General features: G+C 47.0%; 1 protein-coding gene across 1 annotated transcript; it reads left to right on the top strand.

Annotated features, from left to right (window-relative positions):
* Nucleotides 1-2,669: 2,669 nt before the first annotated feature.
* On the top strand, nt 2,670-7,929 carry LOC149359991 (uncharacterized). The gene is made up of 3 exons (XM_089567767.1): nt 2,670-3,234; nt 4,602-4,680; nt 7,744-7,929. Exons 1-3 carry the CDS (start codon nt 3,179-3,181, stop codon nt 7,927-7,929), a joined length of 321 nt encoding a protein of 106 aa, XP_089423893.1. The 5' UTR covers nt 2,670-3,178.
* The last annotated feature ends 13,345 nt before the right edge of the window (nt 7,930-21,274 follow it).

Genomic DNA, 21,274 nt, shown 5'->3' with positions numbered 1-21,274 from the left:
CCATAGCCACTGAGCCACCGCGGCGGCACTTCCTCGGCTGCGGGCACAAAAAGCAGGCCGTCGTTTTAATTAATATTGTTTGCATGGTCTTCCTAGGAAGGACCCGTAGAAAGGCCTGGCACTTGTTGTTTCAATCTTGGACTTGTTTTTAGATAGCTGACAGATATTAAATTTCCTTTGGAGATGTTGAACCCTGCTGATTTGAATTTGATTTGAATTTGATTTGAATTTGATTTGAATTTGATTTGAATTTGATTTGATTGTATGCTTTTAAATTTACGGATGAGGAATGCCTCTTTATATTTTCTATCCTTTGCAGATTTGAAGCCTGAGTGGAGATTGGATTGTTTAAGTTCATCGAAGTTATGAGCGCGTTGATTAAAATGTTCCGAAACTGCCTTTAGGACGATATTTCCTGTGTAAGCATGGTGGTGGTTCAGTCTAGAGCTCATTGATTGTCCGGTTTTCCCGATACATTGTTTTTCACAGGACGAGGACTGAAACATGTAGATAACATTAGTCGACGTGCAGTTAAAGATAGTCTTTATTTAGCACAACAGTATTGTGCGAAACAATATACAGGAAAAAAACCTGACAGTCAATGAGTGCGATACTAAAATGTGCCCGCGGTGACATAGGAAAGAAAGTCAAAAAAAAAAGAAGAGAGATTTAGAGCATTTTAAAATCACCGTGGCCGTCATTCCGATGAACTAAAGCTATTCATTCTCCAGATAGGCTTCAAATCTGCGAGGGTTAGAAAATAGAGAGGCAATCCCAATCCATAAATATAAAACCCTACAACCAGCAGTGATCACCTTTCCAAAGGAACCTTGCAAGTACTCAGGCAGATTTTGACACTGACGCAATTTCTTAAAAAGGACATACACAGGGTTAGAGGAAAATAATTCATAACGCTGCTTTATCATTTATTTCACCCTACCTTTCCAACCCAACCCGTCCTCCCCACACACACACACACACACACACACACACACACACACACACGCACACGCACACGCACACGCACACGCACACGCACACGCACACGCACACACACACACACACACACACACACACACACACACACACACACACACACACACACACACACACACACACACACACACACACACACACACACACACACACACACACACACACACACACACACACACACACACACACACACACACACACACACACACACACACACACACACACACACACACACACACACACACACACACACACACACACACACACACACACACACACACACACACACACACACACAGGGTACGGGACGATCCCTGTCCCGTATGTGTTTGTTTCGCGCAACTACCATGTCTGAAGTATATTGAACGAAATAGCCCGACAACACGTTCTACTTACCCTTATTTCGCCTCCTTTCCTTCTTGTAATTTTTTTTGTTTAATTCAGCGTTCTACTTTTACCCTATGCCCGGCAATTCCAGCAATTCAGGAGTCCTTAGCTTCCACGCTCCCCTTCCCCCCCCCTCCCCCTCGCCTTCCTTTTTAATGCAGCCCCGACGGTAAGTTTGTGAGTGAGCTCATTTCTAGGGACTTCGTCATGTCCTGGGGAACATTGTATACGTACACTTCAGGGTACAGTGAATTTCGTATGCTGTGTAGGAGATGGCGGCCAGAGTGGGCAAGGCAGGTGTTCATTTGCAGTTTGGCGAGTTGACGTAGAGCTTCTGTAGAGTCATTGCATATTGCAATTCGTTTTTTTTTTGAAGGGGGGGGGGGGCGGGGAGTGGGAGGAATCTAATTTGCCATTTTTGAGTAGTTGCTGAGCATCGATCTGTCACTGCCCAAACGAGAGCGTGCAAATATGCCTAGCATGCGAATGATGCGCGTTCAGGCTCCTTTCTTCGGCTGCCGGCCGACAGTGCGGACCAGTTTGAAGAGGGGATCCCACTGACGAGAAGGTTCTTTGCAATGATCGATGAATACCGAGAAAAACGTTTCAGCCCCGGTCTTTCACCCCTTCCTGTCTCATCATTGTCATAAAAATTGCCTTTGCTGGAACTCATGGCTTTTTGAACTATATGTGTGCGATTTGTTTCCTGCGAAATTCCAGGAGCTAAAAAAAGGTTTCTGCAGTAGATAAGACATAAAAATTTGTATATAATGAGTGAAAAAAGATTCAGGTTAAAAAATATTTTTAATATGCCCGGATCAAAATCGAGAATTTGTGAAATCGCAAAAGCGACGTTTGCCATCTGTTGTGATATAGGTTTCTTTTCCAAGAAAAATATTACGTTTCAAGCAAAACTAAGTTCTATTCATTTGTGTCGACCCGATTGCCCGTGACATATAAAATTTAATCGAAGAAAAAAATGGTAATTGCCCGAACATACCCATATATACATATATACATATATACATATATACATATATACATATGTAGAGCCGGCCAAATCTTTAGCTGGCATGCGTGACGGCCGCGTTTTCTCTGCTCCTGTAGCTTATGACGGAGCAAACTTGCGAAAACATGATATTTAAGCAAGGCTCGCTAAGCCCATGCTTAATATTGAGCTTTCCACAAGTTCGTGTCGTCCCAAAGCGCAGGAGCACAGAAAAAGCGGCCGTCATGCACGCCAGCTAAAGATTTGGCCGGCTGTACATATTGGAGAAGCCAAGAGCCACAGAAACCAAGGAACTCAAGGGATTTTTTTACTTATTTAATTTGTGATGTTGATCAATGGAGATTATTACTGAATGTGTTTTCGCTTAAAGATAATTGATTGTATATATACATACGTTAGGTGTTTTTCTAGCCCTAATTAAATCGCTGGTAAGGTCAAGAAGGGCGCATCTACAACAGAATAAAGGCTATTTATCCTACTTTATTTTTTGTCGTTTGTTCTAGTTTCATTTCCCATTTTAATTATGTTTTCTGATGTATCATTCTTTCTTTAAGATACGAAAGTATAGAAGCCAACTTATATACTTATATTTCTTCAGAAGCCAACTTATACACTTTTATTTCTTCACTGTCATCTGTCATAATTATTCCGGAGAAGCATACATTATTGCCACTAAACACGTCTCCGTTTTTGTATATATACCGTGCCGCTATCTGCAGTCCACACAGCGTTCTCTCTTGAAAAATTGACTTGTCTGCTTTTAGGAGGACCCTACGACCAAAGAAGATGAGAGCGACGGTGGGCTGTCTTCTCGTTCTGGCAATTTTAGTTGTAATCACCGAGTAAGTAAAAAAAAAATGTTTTAAACATTCTAAATTTTATTTGACGGCAGAAACTGAGGAGGTGGACATTTAGTGACCACCGCTAAGTTAAGCGCTCCCAGATGTCTTGTCGGCAAACCTCGTTTCAGTACCGCAGTGAACAGTAAAGGAAAGTAAGTAGTTGCCAAGTGCCAATACAAAGAATTTAGAACCCGTGAATATGGCTTGGGAGCAAGAGAAGCCCGCCGTAAGTTTTATGTGAGCTATTGCGATTCACGAGATATACGAGTCTCTCCGATAATAGAGACATGCTTAAACAAGAGCAATGAAGGGCAGCGCTCTTTACCTCTCCCCCATCCCTTTTTCGGGACTTTTCAGTCACTCTGCGCCAGAAATGTAGTCGATACTCAAAAGGAACATACTACGCATGGAGCCCGTAGTCATCACGATGGCTACATTTTATTTACACTCGGTTAATACTAAATAACTGCAAAGCATGATCAATCAGTTAGACAGGCAGAGCAGAGCGGTGGGCCTAAGAAGTAACATGCAGAAAACCAAAGTAATGTTCAACAGCCTAGCAAGGGAACAGCAGTTTGCAATTGGTAGGGAGGTGCTGGAAGTAGTAAGAGAATATGTCTGCTTAGGGCAGGTAGTGACCGCAGATCCGGATCATGAGAGAGAAATAACTAGAAGAATAAGAATGGGGTGGAGCGCATATGGCAGGTTCTCTCAGATCATGAATGGTAGCTTACCAATATCCCCCAAGAGAGAAGTATACAACAGCTGTATCCTACCGGTACTCACCTATGGGGCAGAAACGTGGAGGCTAACAGAGGGTTCAGCTTAAGTTAAGAACAACGCAGCGAGCTATGGAAAGAAAAATGATAGGTGTAACGTTAAGAGATCGGAAGAGGGCGGAGTGGGTGAGGGAACAAACGCGGGTTAATGACATCTTAGTTGAAATCAAGAGGAAGAAATGGGCTTGGGCAGGGCATGTAATGCGAAGGCAGGATAACCGCTAGACCTTAAGGGTAACGGAGTGGGTTCCAAGAGAAAGCAAACGTAGCAGGGGACGGCAGAAAGTTAGGTGGGCGGATGAGATTAAGAAGTTTGCGGGGATACAGTGGCGGCAACTGGCGAAGGACAGGGTTAATTGGAGAGACATGGGAGAGGCCTTTGCCCTGCAGTGGGTGTAGTCAGGCTGATGATGATGGTGATGAATGCTAAATAGGTTGGAAAGAAGGCGTATTCGCTCCAAAATGATTGCGAAATTTTTAAATTCTGTTCCCTACAACTGAGTCCACCATTTGATTTCCCCCATGGAAACAATTTCGTGTCTGTTTCTGCAGCTAATGCTCGTTTTCCCCTGGTTCTGTGCATTCCAGAGCGGCAAGTCTTCCAGAGGATCTTGCTGAGCGGTCTGACGATAAAATGCCCAGAGAACCAAAATGTTGGAAGCATGACGTAAGTGCCACTGCGCTTTCGTTGTAGGAAAGCTAGTCTAAATGCCATGAAAAAAAAAGAAAGACCAGATCCTAATATTAGGCCAATATTCCTTGGAACATACAAGTACATGGTGTCGGAAGTCGGTTGCACTGTGTGGCACTTTTGAATGATGTCCTTTTTGTCTGTGTGCTTCAATGTTTGTCCTTCCGAATGTCGTTGTCTATAACCACTGCCTTCAGTATGATTTCTTGTGTCTTCTTCTGTTTTGTCGTGAGGAAAAGTGACATCACTTATTATGCTCACCTGCACAGGTGCGGCATATTCCCCATCACATGCTATTGTTGTGGTCTGTTAGCGCGGTCCTTTGAATTGCTAATGAAGGAAAAGCAAGATTTTAAGACACTGGGGCAGCGTAACTTGCGGCGCTTCCAAGATTGCTTGGGAAAAATTTCGTTCGCAATGAGACATTTAGCCACAATAAGACTAGATGAAACAAACACCTTGCGAATAATTTGGGCTGTTTGGAAATGTGCTTGATATTGTAACGTGGCGGCCAGCCGAAGATTGAGGCGCGATGAACCATGAACAAGAGATGATTTAATGGCTGCTGGCCTAGCGCGAGCGCTCCGTCCCGCGCCACTGCCAGCGTCGTCTTCTTCGTAACAATATGTCTGCGAGCATGAGACACAATTTTTTTGATGTCACACATGCAAAGAAATTGGACACGCCTGTATAGAATAAGTGCAGAGGGGAGGAGATGACCGATGAAAAGATGAGTTCATAACCCGGTACCACAGTCGATTCCCTTAGGCGAATATGCCTTAGGTGGCATTTGACACAAAGGCCCTCTTTTCCAAACCTTTGTTAAATGCTTCGTAATATTACCTGATATGCAGCGGCTTTTACTCAGGATGACAAATGGAAAATAGAAAAAAAAAGGAATGTTCGCATGAGCATGTGAACAAAGTTCGCAAATTGTGGACGTACGAAAGTTCACGCCATACTGAAATTTTCTTCAATATGTCCTACAAATGATGCAATATACGTTACCTAAGCTATTAAACAAATCATACAGTCGGCACATTCTCGCCATGTCCAAAACTTCTCTCGAACAATGGACCTCTTCAAAAAGAGGCCGATGAGCGCAGCAGTTTTGGGTACTTGACTATGATCGTAGTACAGGGAAGAGTTGAGGAGGAGTAACCTCCCGCATGCTCCCCCCCCCCCCCCCCCCCCCCCCCCCATAAGCAAAGAAGAAAACGATTGTTCTTAGGGTCGTGAAAAAGCATAGCACCAAAGATACCTGCAGTAGTTGTTTCTGTCTTCCCGTGGACCCGTAGCCCCCTGCTCATTTTGTGTGCTGTGCAGTGTGCAATACTTGTAATTTATGCTGTGCCGTTATTCAGTTTTTCTCTGAATCTGAACATGCACACATTCTCTCTGAGTTTTCTCTGCACACACACACACACACACACACACACACACACACACACACACACACACACACACACACACACACACACACGCGCGCGCGCGCGCGCGCACACGCGCACGCACACACACACACACACGCACACGCGCACACACACGCACACACACACACACACACACACACACACACACACACACACACACACACACACACACACACACACACACACACACACACACACACTGTACCATCGGGGACAAAAGTTTGGTTTGGTTTATGGGGTTTAACGTCCCAAAGCGACTAAGGCTATGAGAGACGCCGTAGTGGAGGGCTCCGGAAATTTCGACCACCTGGGGTTCTTTAACGTGCACTGACATCGCACAGCACACGGGCCTCTAGAATTTCTCCTCCAAAGAAATTCTAGCCGGCGCGGCCGGGATCGAACCCGCGTCTTTCGGGACAGCAGCCGAGCACCATAACCGCTGAGCCACCGCGGCGGCTGGGGACAAAAGTGGTATACCCCACACGGCGGGAGCCGGAGCAACGAAAAACTGCGTTGCAACGCCACCTACAAGCGGCATCTGGGATCGAGACAGCCAATGCGTGTCGCTTGGCTCGTGTCAATGTTTCCTGCTTTAGCTCGCCAAAATACCGCAGCTTTCCGTTGCTCTGGCTCTCGCCGCGTGATACCACTTTTGTCCCCGATAGTACTACAAAATCTGGCAGCCGTAGGTCGCTTAGGAGTTTTCTCCATGCTCACTGCTACGGGCCTCTGGGCTATATACATAAACTTGCAATAAAGCTTTATGGCGTGTATTTAGTTACATACGTTCACGAGAGAATGCGTTTTGAAATCAAAATTACAAGATATCTTATGGGAAAAGCAAGAGGTACTTGTGAGCTGTTTGGCCGCTGGGAGCAGGAATCTGGTTTAGACAAACAAACAACTTGGGAGGCTGCTCAGAGCGCCTCCTATCGTTTCACACTTGTTGCAAAACTTACTACGGGGGAGCAGAATGGGTACTATCTGAATTCCAATAGCGCCTAGGTTGCGGGTGTGATGCGTTTTTTTTAATAATTCCGTAAAATAGAAATGTCCATAATAGTGCACTAGGGGCCTGACGAGGATATATGCATATATGCAACGTGGTCATGCACATGGATTCTTGGTATTTTATTTATGCTGCGCATGCATGGTCATTTTTATCATGCATTTCTTTTCTCTTTGTCGACATACGCTATCTGGTGCTCTGTAAAAATTAAATTATAAACCCCTCAAGTTGTTGTTATAGGTCTTGGCTGATGTTTTCCTCATATTACATATTTTTGCAAAATAAACCTCTAAACTTAAAAATATGCCTTTGAATTTTTAATTACTGCGTAAATGTTTTTTAACAAAGATAGCGAAAAATGGCAAAATAAGTCATGTATACTTCAGCACGGTTGCTTCCATGGGCTGTAAAATGTACAAATTCCGTTTTTACAAAATGCGTTACACCTGCCGTTACTATTCTTCCCCTTGAAGGGAAGGCGAGAGACTATTTGCATGAATACATTTTTTGTTTGTGTTTAGCACGCATGTTGCTGCGAAAGAAAAAAAATATTATTTTTACTCATCAATTCTCTTTTCTTTTTCTCTCGGTTCCTAGTGCGACGAAAAGAAGGACGGGGAGAAATGCGGCAGAGGATGCGTGTGCCAGTTGCGGGAGATTTCTTACGCCCGTGGTGGTGGACCCGCCTCAGGCCGACGCAGAATGCTGTGCGTCTCAGATGACTCTGCTAAACCGAGACCGAACAGACACCGGTGGCCATCATCATTCGGACAGCCTCGGTAGGCGTAGGTTCAAACGCCGTGCGGTCCTGTCGAACTGCGTTGAACTGTAATAAAAGTAGACCGCAAGAGTGTGCTTTTCATGTATTTTTTACGCGGCAAAATGTTGCCGCCATACAACTTCTGATGAGCAGAAGTTCTGTTGCGCAGAATTGGGCGACAGTATACAACGCTTGAAGAAAGTGGATTCTTCTCAACGCTTGAAAGAACACGACGATTGAAGCTTTCAGTTATTAGGTATGGTAATGGTACAAATTAAATTTGTACCATATAATATTGTAATATTGTACCGTACAATATAACTGCCCCTGTATCTATGCGGACCTGGTCCATTTCCTCTTGTATTGCCCGGCTGCTCAGCAGTCGGGTTTCTACCCCCCCCCCCCCCCCCCCCCACGTTCTCTATCCATCACCACCTGGCTCAACTGGTTTGGCGCTGAAGGGGAGGAAGAACAGCGACTTCTGGTCGCCTAGGCGGTCGACATGCTCGGCCTGCAAATTACGGCCGAATAAAGGTCTTGTACTGCTACTACTACTACTCTTCGGTCTGTAAGAACCAGACCGCACAGGACTGTCAAGGGCGTACAATAGAATCCAATGCCTGTAGGAAAGTACATTCATATATTATTCCGCCGCGCGAAGATAACAGCTCATTATAGCTGCAGCGAGCGATACAAGAGTACATTCACAGATGTTGGCTTCTGAGGAAAAGAAAATGAGCAGTAACCGTCTCACTTCTCAGCAGACACCTCAACTGCGCCGTGAGGAAAGGGAGGAAGGCGGGAGTGAAAGAAGAAAGAGAGAAAGAGGTGCCGTAGTGGAGGGCTTCGGAATAGTTTCGACTCCCTGGAGGTCTTTAAGCGTCGCACAGCACACGGGCGCCTTTTGCATTTCACCTAGATCTAAACGCAACCACTGCAGCCGGGCTCGCACCCGGGTACTCCGGCTCAGCAGACGAGCGCCGTAACCACTGAGCCACCGCGGCGGGTAGTGCACTCATACGTGTCCTGTAAGTGCCACTTGCAACACACCCTACAAGAGAGCCTTACAAGGTTTATCTGCAGCATTGGTCAATAGTCTTCGGCCATATGGTATGCGTTTGAGCCGCGCTGTGGAACGCTTACAGCACCCTTAAAGACGAAAGGGCCCTGAAAGACTAGTGCAGCAGTTCCTCTCGCCATACAAAAGCGTACAGCCGGCCAAATCTTTAGCTGGCGTCCGCGACGGCCGCTTTTTCTGCGCTCCTGCGCTTTACGACGAAGCAAACTTGCGGAAAGCCCAATATTAAGTACGGGCTTACTGAGCCTATGCTTAGATTTGATATTTTCACAAGTTTGTTCTGACATAAGCTGAATGAGCGCGGAAAATACGGCCGTCGCGCACGCCAGCTAAAGATTTGGCCGGCTGTACATTTGGACAGGTGCCTTGATTATTTCGCTACTAGATGAAAACAAACCCTGTGGCCTGCAGACTTTTTACGGATGGTGTGAAAGTGCCCACAAAAGTTTTCGGAACGCCGAAATCACGAAAAACATCAATTTCCTCGCTGACTGGAGGCGCAGCCAGGCACTGAGGAAAACATTCTGCAGGTCACCCTGGGAACTACAAAGCACACACTTAACTTCATGGCTGCATTCTCAGGGCGCCCAGAAATTAGGCATTGTTGCAATTTTCGTGTTTCGAAAACTTTTATGGGCACTGCGCGCCTTTTTCTTTGGTATATAAGCTGACTGCATGACAAAAACGTGTACAGGCAGCAAGAAAAAAAAAGAAAAGGGGGGGGGGGGGTTGGGGCAAACTATCGATGGCAAAAAAGGCTATCGATAGTACTATCGATAGCGCGCTATCGATAATACCATCAATAGTAGTATCGATAGTACTGTCGATAGTACTATCGATAGTTCTATTGATAGTACTATCGATAGCCGTATCGATAGCACTTGTTCGATAGCACCTGAGCCGCCCTATATATATTTTCTTACTAAGCGCTGCCAACATGCAAGGCCGGATTGTAGAGCCCCTCATTCGAGCGCTAGCTCTCTACGGTAAAGCTGTAGCATACAGATGCGATATGCAGCGACATTGATACAGTACAACCGCTTGCTGTAGTTGAACGTTCAACCAGCTGATATGCTCTATTGTCGAGATTATGCGCGCATTCCTTGCCGGCATGCGACAGACTACAGTTGAGCGGAACGTATCCTGTTCCTTTCCCGCTTACAGACCACAAGAAGCAGTTCACGAGCGTAGAAATCACAACGACCTATGCAGAGTCAATCACCATGCAGGACGGTCATACTTGCTGAGCAGTAAACAAACACGCGATAATCCGAGAGTAAGACGAGCCATTTGATGAGAAACACGCGCCCAGTTTTTCCCTCCGATGTGCATGGTTTCGACTGAAATATGTTAGACTGCGAATGTTCGTCGCATGCTTTTGTGGATTTCTCTGAGCTTACACAGCACACAATGCACCGAAGGCACATGATGGCGCCGTCGTCGCCGATGTATACGGGTGCTAGCGCGATCAGCTGTTTGTTCTGCAGTCTGCGGCTGCACTCAGTAACTTCACGTCGTTTTTTTCGCTCTCAAGGAGCCCATTTCTGCCGTACGCACGTGCGTCAACGGAGCATCTGCCCTCCGTGATTTGTGGTAACCTTGGCGCCGTGATTGTCGGCTGGCTGCTTTCGGTGGCCGCCAGCCCATGTGACCATGATGCATCTTCTTCAATAAAACTTGGGTTGGGCCTAGTTGGTACATGAGGTTGTGAAGGTGTAGGTTGCGCAACCACGGGACGAACCACGAAGAAAAGACACAAAGGCACACACAACCGCACTAACAACTGTTTACTTCTTCCTGGGAACGCATACTTATACACCTGGCCACGCATGCTCAAATGCAATCTTTAACAACAATAGTCATGCCAAGGGCTGTTAACGTAGACGCGAACGCAAAAAATTGATTTCGGCTACGTACAGAGCCACGGACGTGTCACTGATACAGTCTGCAGCGTTTTCCTTTATGTGGAAAGCTTCCAAAGCAAGCCGCGCGTGTTCATTTTTGCTTTTCCCTAGTATCACGGTCTCGTCAAGTCGCGGTGCGCAATTGCGGCAAGAACTAAAGATTGCATTGTTAAAGATTGCATTTGAGCATGCGTGGCCAGGTGTATAAGTATGCGTTCCCAGGAAGAAGTAAACAGTTGTTAGTGCGCTTGTGTGTGTCTCTGTGGCTTTTCTTCGTGGTTCTTCCCGTGGTTGCGCAACCTACACCTTCACAACAACATGCATCTTCTTGTCAGGGGCGAATTTTTTTGCACCCAGTGGGCTATCCGAGCGCGGTAAATCGAAAAGGAGCACTGGCACTTTAACACGTGATGTGGTCGTATAGTGATCTGCGGCATTCCACTTCCGGTTGCCGAGCGTGTCGGGCTTGCTATCATGAGCTCCGTCGGAGCGCTTCGAGCGGCCGTGTCTGGCCCGTGGTAACAGGGACTCTGCCACCGTGCGCGAGGAATACCAAGTCATTTTGCCACGTTTGCCAACAGGACGCGTTGTTACGAATACCGTCATTTTGCACGTGGACATCGAAGCAAGGCTGAACAGGGTGGCCGACTTCCGAGACTCGTCTGGAATTACTCCCAGACGTTGTTGCCTTGAGAGTGTGCCAGATGAATCACGTGTGGGTGGTTGCGCTGAAGGGCCTGGAAGCTACAAAGGAAGCTCATCGTCGTCGGAAACATCACCGTCAAAAACCGACGCTGCGTCGTAGTCCATCCGAACAACCAGGGCGGTACGTATAACCTCCACTGGGTGTTGCCTTACGCGCCCGATGACGATGAGCACGTAGCGCTAGCAGCATATGGGAGCTTGGCTGAAGTTTCAAAGGAACGTTGGAGGATGCAAGGCATTTCGGATAAAGGCTCTACGGCACGCTCTATTAACCTAAGACTCGCCGCCGCGGTGGCTCAGTGGTTATGGCGCTCGGCTGCTGGCCCGAAAGACGCGGGTTCGATCCCGGCCTCGGCTGTCGAATTTCGATGGAGGAGAAATTCTAGAGGCCCGTGTACTGTGCGATGTCGGTGCACGTTAAAGAACCCCAGGTGGTCGAAATTTCCGGAGCCCTCCACTACGGCGTCCCTCATGGCCTGAGTCGCTTTGGGACGTTAAACCGCCATAAACCAAACCAAACCGTTAAACTAAGACTCAACTAAGATCTCACCATAGACAATATCCCTCTCCAGCTTTGTTTGGCAGGTGAGCTAACCCTCGCTGTGTTACCAGGAAGTGCATCACTGCATGTGCTTGCGCTGCCGTAAAACCGGGCATATCCGACGCGAGCGTTTCGTACAGAGTTGCGCAGACTGTCGACGCTTTGGTTACAGGGAGGGACAGTTAACCTATGCCAGTGTTGCAGGGCTCATGAGAAAGCGCGATGAAATGTCTGACGTCCTCATGGACGAGAAAGGAACTGAACAGGCTACCCGGTGCCAAAGATGTTGCTCCCGCGGATGGAGTGATCCATCTACCGGCCACACCCGAGGAGCAGCCTGACAATAATTCAGATAATGTGAAAAAGTCGCACACCAAAGACGCTGCGTCGGCAACCCTGCCTGAAGCGGATGCGTTGAGCAACAGCGAAAGGCCGCCATCTCCGGCTTGTTCACTACAGAAATCGGCGCACACGAATATCGTCACGGCAGCTACGAACAACGCAGCGGCCAAGCGAGTGTAGGAACGTCATGGTGACACCGCTAAAACGCTTGATAAGACGGGCTGCTGGCAGCCGCCAGCTCAGTCGTCTCAGCTCCGCCGTTCGTACTTCAACTGTTCAGTATAATTTTTTTTCCCGCACTAAAACTAGCGCACGGGCTTTTTGAAAAGACAAAACTGGGCTTTTTACACAACAGCAAGCAGTATTTATCATCGCGTTATGTCACAAATTTTCCTAGAGCAAATTTATTGAAGAACCACTTCCGGCACTGCGTGCAGATGTCGTCGATAACATGGGTTAAGATTACAAATTGAGTTAAATTCAATTAATTTTAGAAAATCGAATTGGCCACTTCCTAAATTCTACCCTTTTCTTCTATAACCAATTTTTCGTAACCGTAGAATAGTGCTTCGAGTCGTTTTTCAATTGAAACGCATATTCGAAGCCCAAATTCGTGATTGCCTGAAAAAGCATAAGCTTTTCAATAATTCCCTGATGAACCTCTTTGCTCTGCGTGGAGGGAGGGAGGGAGGGGGGGGGGTTCTAATAGGGGAGATAAAAAAATTCAAGGGGACACTATGTTTACTTAAAGTGTGGTGAGGCGAAAGCTTCTAGCGCGGTTGTGCGGCTTGTGTCACTGATGTGTAGTTAAGATGTTAATTAAGTACAGAATTGTTTCTGAATCTTAAATGCTGGAGACACTGTAGGGCGTTTGGGAGGCATCTGTCTGATTCGACGCCTTTTTGCAAACTCTCCAGCGTCCTAGAGAAGGAGAACTACATATGCGTTGGCAGGAAGTAGCGTAGCCGTTAGCACGCTCGGCTGCTTAACGGCAGGATGGTGGTTCGAATCCTATCGTGCACAAAGATTTTTTTTCTGGTCTGACCAGAAAAAGCGTGACACTTCTGCTGACCAGCTTCTGTCGACAACGATGAGGCATAAAGGCTTCCGCCTTAATAAGTTCTCGCCGCTTCATCGCGGCTGACACAGTTCAAAACCGCCGACGCTACCGAGCGCACGCCGACCACGGCGGGCCTTGCTCCCAGGGAACAAAGGAACGACACTCTGGCTGACACAAACAAGGCATTTATTGCTACAGCAACAATAACGCTGGTTAGCAAGAAAATACGCTGAGGAATCGAGGACGTCATACTCACCAGCAAGGTTACGAGCGAACGTTCACCCACGCCAGGGCAAAGGGGAAACTCCGATGCCGGACGGGACGAGCCGGCGCGAGCATGTTCCCACCACGAGGCCGCCCGCTGGCGACGCGCGGAGCGACGTGCGACACGTTCAAACGCGGCTGAATCTCGAGCCGAAGAGAGGGCTGTCTTCTCCGGGCGCGCGTAGGCCCCCCCCCCCCCCCCCCCCCCCCCCCCCCCCCCCCCCCTAGGCGCGCGCGCAGCAAACACGCCATCCGTGGCTCTCGTGGCGCTGCAACGCCGGTGCCCTCCCTTGTTAGTTAAAGTAACACGGCTAAGGAGGGTGCATTGCGGGGAAGCGACACACAGGAGACGAGTTGAAGGTGCATTGCAGGGAAGCGAACCACAGGGGACGAGTAAAGCGCGTCCCCACAGCTCATGCTGCCTTGAATTAGGTGAAGGGGATGAGCTCCACGATTGGAGAATCAGCCATGTGCCATTACGTTATTGCCTTCGGTTTAACTTTGAAAGTTGCTGACAAGGTTCGTTCATGTGCCTTTGGGGCGGCGTAAATGACGGGTCCTATCACTCCGACAAGACAAGAACGTAGATTAATATAACGAGATCACTCTTTACCATCGGTCGCCCATCCACAATACATGTACCTTTGCATACCCTTACCTGGAAGCCGAATTCTTTTCACTGATGTGCGGGTTTTGAGCTGGGCTCTTGTTTAGCTCAGCACATTGCGTATGACATCACGCAGGCCATGGAGCCACTGCAGACCCTGATACCATGGTCAAATCTTTCGAAATGTCGATAAAAAACAGCCGCAAGTTTCCTCGGTTCTCGCGAAGATTGCCCTCGTAGACAATTTGGTTGATCGACCTGGTGCGTTCCGGTAAAAATTTCAAAACCAAAGGACTTCTGAGTATGCATCTCTTCAATGGGAAGCAGGGGACTGCGCTACTGTGAAATGCATCGCAAGTTCGTAATGTTTTATCCTCGAGTTGTGGCCGCACGCATTTGCCATTTGAACAGCCTTGGTGACATTAGGTGCGCCTTCCACACCGCCCATTGCTGGTAAAAATAGGCAGCAGTAGATTTAACTGTTTAATATGTCACTTGTAGATGACCTGAATTTAATAATGATTTGGAAGGGACGGAAAATGATTGTACTGAGAAGCGTCTATGAAATGAGGAAAATAAAAAAAAAGGCTCCGAAAAAAAAAACGAGGCCGTTATTGCATCAAAGTATGCTCGGAAAAAGCAAATATGCATTTTATTTTCATTATATTTCGAATTTTGTCAGAAAAAGTAGAAATGATTTTATCTTTTCCTCCGCTGCTGCGTGTGTTACGAGCTACAAAGAGCGCCTGTAGAAGTTTAGTTATGTTGTCTTCAAGCGCTCTAGACTTTGTATGCCTCTTCTGCTCAAAAGATGCGAGTTATTTCAACATTTTGTTCTGTAAAAAATTGGCTGAGGTTCAACCCCGCTGAACCTAGCAGACGAGCGGAAGCAAAGCCGGAGGTATTTATAGCCCAGAATGGTGCGACGCCACTGCTGCGTCATCGCATGACGTCACATCAGGCGATGCGAATCTCTGCTTTAAAAGTCAAGGTCAAAGGTAAAAAGTGATGTCAAAGGTTAAGGTCAGAAGTCGTGACCACTGGCCATCGGTCAAGCGGTTGATGATCATTAGCAATGTCCATACCATATAGGGATAACAAGGCTATGCGCAGCAAGACACAAGTCATACATTGTTAGTCTCGTGGGCGTGTCTCAGCTTTAAAAGTCAAGGTCAAAGGTCAAGGTCAGAAGTCGGGACCATTGGCCATCGGTCAAGTGATTGCTGCTCACTAACAATGACCATACCATATAGGCATATCAAGGCTATGCGCAGCAAGACACAAGTCATACATTGTTAGTCTTGTGGGTGTGTGCATGGTTAGACCTTGGTCGAGCTTCAAGGTCAAACGCGCAAAGCCAGGTGATATTCTGAGTTGTACCTCGAGTAGTAGAGCTTTCGCTATATCTCTCAAAAAAAGAAAAAAAAAACGAACACTAGAAAGGTCGAAGTATTTATTTCTCTTCAGCGCACTAACACGGATCCGGGTGGCGGTCGTACCCACGGCATCTCAGGTCGCCCGCCTCTTCCCCGAGGGAATGGAATCCGCCAGTTTCTCAGGACACACACCAGTTCAACTTCACCGGTTTCGACGTTGCGCGCCCGCAGTCGGCAGACGCAGTTTGCGCCGCATGACTGCCCGTCTCTCTTCCCATTGCACTGGTGCTAAAAGAAAATACGACATAAATTAAGCGGTGAAACTCAAGTAGAGAACTGCTTTTTTTTTTCGGGCGAAAAACATCCACAAATAAATAAATTTTACGAGTGGATTCACCTCAAATTACCCCGAATTATTTTACTCCATAAGGAAAACAAGTGACACCGATAGATGTACCGAAATTCGCATGAAAAAAAAAGCAATTTTCAGGCTCAGGGCAGCACAGACAGTGAAGTACATGGTTTCTTCAATCTCTTTTGGTGGGGTACGTGAGTATGGTACGGTATGGTACGGTATGGTATGGTATGGTGCGGTATTGTATGGTATGATATGATATGGTATAGGATTTGGTGTGGCATGTTATGGCATGGTATGTTATGGTGTGGTATGTTTAATGTTCGCCTAGTACGCGTCACAGCCGGAGGCAAACGTTTATCGAAAAAAGCGTACAAGAACAGGGCACATATATAGCCGGATGGGAAGGGGCGTCGAATGTCACATGATCGCACACGATAACACACCCGGTGACCTTATGGGCATGTGGCAGCAACACGGTACATAGAATGGCCATATCAGCTTATCACTCTAGCACGGTATGGTCATCATCATCATCAGCCTGACTACGCCTACTGCAGGGCAAAGGCCTCTCCCATGTCTCTCCAATTAACCCACATGACTCTCACTCCCATGGCTCTCAGATAATAAATGGAGTGGGTGAGGGAACAAACGCGGATTCATGACATCCTAATCGAAATCGGGAGGAAGATAGGTGCTTGGGCAGGCACGCAATGCGAAGGCAATATATCCGCTGGTCCTTACGGGTAACAGAGTAGATTTCAAGAGAAGGAAAACGTAGCAGGGGGCGGCAGAAAGTTAGGAGGGTGGATGAGATTAAGAAGTTTGCGTGGATACGGGGGCCGAAACTGGCAAAGGACGGTGTGGTATGACATGGTATGATATGGTGAGATACGGTGTGGTGTGGTAGGGTATGGTGGGGTGTGGTATGGCCAACCCATATGTGACTTGGTATGGCATGGTATGGCATGTGGGAATGAACCTTCCAAACCTCCACACTACTGTGAGTCGAGGTAGGACTTCTCAGCTTTTTTTAATGCGGCGGTCTCTTTTAATGTTTAAGCATTACATGGCTGGTGCGTGGCGTCCACGCAAAGTGTGTACAGAAATGTGTACATAAAGTGTGTACAGAAATGTCTACAGAATTGTGTGCAGAACTGTGTACAGAAATGTGTACAGAAGTGTCTACAGAAGTGTCTACAGAAGTGTCTACAGAAATGTGTACAGAATGTGTACAGAAAATGTGTACAGAAATCGTTAACAGAAAGAGTGGGCACCTATCCGAACTTACCCGAGTTACTCGGCAGCTCGGTTACTCCGTAGTAACTCGGATAAGCTCGGTTAAGTTCGGAGGAGCGTCGCGCCAGCTGCGCGAGAAGTTGCTTGGGGGAGCAACATATGGGTCGCACACTCCGTACGGGTGGCCGTGACAGGAAGAGCCACCTGGTAGTGTTAGTGGTACGAGGACTAGCCGCCACCTGTGAAAGACGCGGGCAAGTTAAGTGCACTTACGGAGAGTGTCGCTCGCTGTAAGCACACTTTGCCACATCTAAACGACGCAAGTGGAGTGTCACTCACGGAAGAGTGCACTCCGCCAGGAGTGCGTTCACTAACCACACTTTGCTGGCCGAGTGCGTAGCCTCGCCAGCAGCGCCTTCAAAGGCAAAATATGTACAGTGCATAAAAAGTACTTACAACTTTATTTTACCTGCTGTAACACTGTTTTTAGAAAAAAATTGTTCCTTATAGCTACAAGCGAAGCAACAAAACAAAGGAACGAGACCAGATGCAACCGTTGGATGCAACAGATGATGCAACATCACTTCCCGCCGCCATCTTGTTTGTGGCCGAAATTCTGGATGGTCTTGGTTGGTCTTGGCTTTTCTTCTAATTCTATTTTATTTTATCGTTAAAAACTGTTTAACCTCGTCTTATTTGCGCTATCACGTTAAGCAATCAAATATTATGAGTACTTTTTCTTTTCCATCGTCCTCTTCAGAAATTCCGCTCATTTTCTGACGCCATTCTTTTTTACTACGAGTGCACTTCGCTTTCCCGTTTAGCACCGCGTAGCCTAAAGTGTCACTCGGAATGCCGAAGCGCACTCCCCGTAAGTGCACTTAACTTGTGCGCTTGACAGGGGTATTATACCCCTGTCAAGCACGAAAGTTAAGTGCACTTACGGGGAGTGCGCTTCGGCATCTGGAGTGACACTTTAGGCTACGCGGTGCTAAACGGGAAAGCAAAGTGCACTCGTAGGAAAAAAATAAGGCATAAAATGTGCAAAATTTTAGAAGAGTCCGATGAAAAAGAAAAAAAGACAAAAAATTATTGTTTGACGTGACACCACGAACATAACGACCTTAAGTAGTTTTTAACAATGAAAAAAAATTCAAATAGGAGAAAGAGCCAGGACAAGCCAAGACTGTACATAATTTTGACAACATACAAGATGGCGGCGCGTTGCGAAATTGCATTATAGTATTTCTGGGGACCCTAGTTGCATCTGATCTCGTTCTTTTGTTGTCTTGCTTCGCGAGCAGCTGTAACGAAGAAATATTTCTTTAAAAAACAGCGTTACAGCAAGAAGCATAAAAATTTGAGCCCTTTTTCACGCACTATACAGATTGTGCCTTCGAAGTCTCTGCTGGCGAGGCTACGCACTCGGCCCTAAAAGTGTGTTCTATGAACGCACTCAGACCTGAGTGCGCACTTCTGTGAGTGCACTTTCGTTACACCGTTCAGCTGCGCTAGAGTGCACTTTTAGCAAGTGACACTTTTCGTAAGCGCACTTTATTTTGCGCGCTTGACAGGAGTATTAAGGATAGTCATATGGTATAGCGAATGCCCAATTCTGCATGTATGGGCATTAACACACGGAGCTCCGAATGGCGTCCGGTTTGGTGACCAACGCAAACACACCAGCGCACAAACCACAGGCGCACCAAAAGAAAAATGGGAGTAGTGCGCAATGCTTTCGTATTCATAGCGCTTAAGCAGACTTAAAAGTGACCCTGGCAGTTTTTGGTGATTATTTAAGAATGGAATTTTAATTTTTTGGCGAACATTATTTTCCGGGCCCCACCTGCCCTTCCCTTGCTGCAAACACGGGAACAGCCAGGCACTGTCTCCTTGTCGCTATCAGCGTTTTCGCGTACCGCAGCGCCTCGCGGTGTAATTCCACCCTTCGGATCGCCTGTCACTTGTGCTAATAATTTTTTGCGCGCCACTGTACGTATAGATCTCAATGATATTGACCTTTTCGGCTAAAACATAGTTTAGAAAAATGTATCGGCGTACGTTTATCCATATTTTTTATTGGTTTCAACCGAAACCTCCGACACCTAGCTACAAGGGACGCCGTAGTTAAAGGGAAGCTGAAACGGTTTTTTGAGAATTCGAGGTTATTCAAGAATTCGAATCTATCAAGCTTCTAGATAAAGCATGCAAATTATTTTTGCACTAGCATTTAAAATGGTGACATAATCGCCGATTAAAACCACGACGATGTTTAGGCTTCTCCTCGCTACGTTGAAGGAGTGCAAGGAAACTCGGCAGTGACGTCATTGTTGCCGGAATTTCAATGTCCTCTGCTTACGCCTGCATGCTGCTGTGCGTCGTCAGATGGCGCCAAACAATGCATCGTGAGCTTCACCTTCGATGGCGTCGGTTTTCTTCCATGGAATAACCGTTTCTTCGCTGGAAACGTAGTGCCGTCATACGTGACGTCATTATCGGGGCCTCTTCCCGTCGCTGTGCACTTCAGAGAAGCTGAACGCCGACGACGACTTTATTCGGTGATTATGCCACTATTTCAAATGGTAGAGCAAAACGATTTCGCAGGCTTTACCTGCACATTTTGCACATGTTCGGCAACCTTAAGCTCACCGAATTCTAAAACCGCTTCAGTTGCCCTTTAAGGCTCCGGTTTAATTTTGACCACCTGGGGTTATTTAACTGAAGTTGAATACGGCACACAAGCACACGGCACACACGGCACACAAGCGTTTTTGCCTTTCGCTTCCATCTAAACTCTGCCGCCGCTGCCGGGATTCCATCTCGCGAACTTGGAGTGAGCAGGCGAACGCCATTGTCACAAAGCAACAGCGGTGGATTCCAGCTTATATTCAAAGCGCTTTAGGAAGTGGTTCTTTTATTTCATTTCATTTATTTGTCGAGGTCTGACTGTGGCTCGAGCGTTCGTCTCTCCGAGATTAGTTGGGATTTTCCAATAGACGTGACAAGCCTTTACTAAATGAGATACAGTTCTTATTCCAAGTGAACTGATTTCAGCTCCCATTCTCCACAAAAGTGAACGCCGTCTGGAAACCGTAGCGAACCTGTGGCCGATCATGAGGCCTAACTTTTCTTAAACTTCCGAAATTTTCCGCGCGAATGATATCAAGCAGAAAATAAATTCTACAATGTACTATAGCGCCAGGCGGGATTCGAACCAGCGCAGGCGTAAAGAAAGCAGCTTCATTTTCCGGTGCTTTAGAGCACACGAACATCTCAGGAGTATCTGCATCGTCATTAGTCTAACACATATTTTGATGGTAGCACCACCCTCATTCGTGATAACCGAGCGTTCGTTATATTTGCGCCCGTTACGGTGGGCTTAGAGGCCTGAGGGCAACGCCTGCTAGATACTAAATCGGCATACGTGTAAAAGATGGCGCCACTTTAAATGCTCTTGTATATTCTGCGTAAAAGCACGTGTGCGCCATCTCACTGACCCAAATCGGAAGGGCATAGGTGATCATCATCGTCGACGTCGTCCATCATGAAAGGCGAATAAGAAAATTGGCTGTGGCTTAGCTTGGTTAAGCCTGGTAATTGCGAAGCAATACGTGGTTCTGCTATTGTACCGCTTGTGGTGATGCTCTGGTTATGCTTATGCTAGTATGGCTATGGCGATACTCTTGGCTGTGCTATGTTTCTGCTATGTTTGGCATGGGTAAACACGCACAGACAAGAATGACGACACACACGGCATCTCATGGGCTTGACGAGAAGAGCGCAGTCAGGCCGCGGCCGTGACTATGCGCCGCGCAAGGCAACGGCGTGAGATGGGGCCCCGTTTTTAAGCAGATGGTATGACGTCACATAGCGCGCAGCGCCCCTGGTGAGAGAAGC

This window comes from Amblyomma mixtum, chromosome 2 (assembly GCF_055824585.1).
Source record: "Amblyomma mixtum isolate Tamu chromosome 2, ASM5582458v1, whole genome shotgun sequence".
NCBI classification, from domain to species: Eukaryota; Metazoa; Arthropoda; class Arachnida; order Ixodida; family Ixodidae; genus Amblyomma; species Amblyomma mixtum.
Note: the sequence above shows the minus strand (reverse complement) of the source record. Positions and strands in the feature narration are given on the sequence as shown.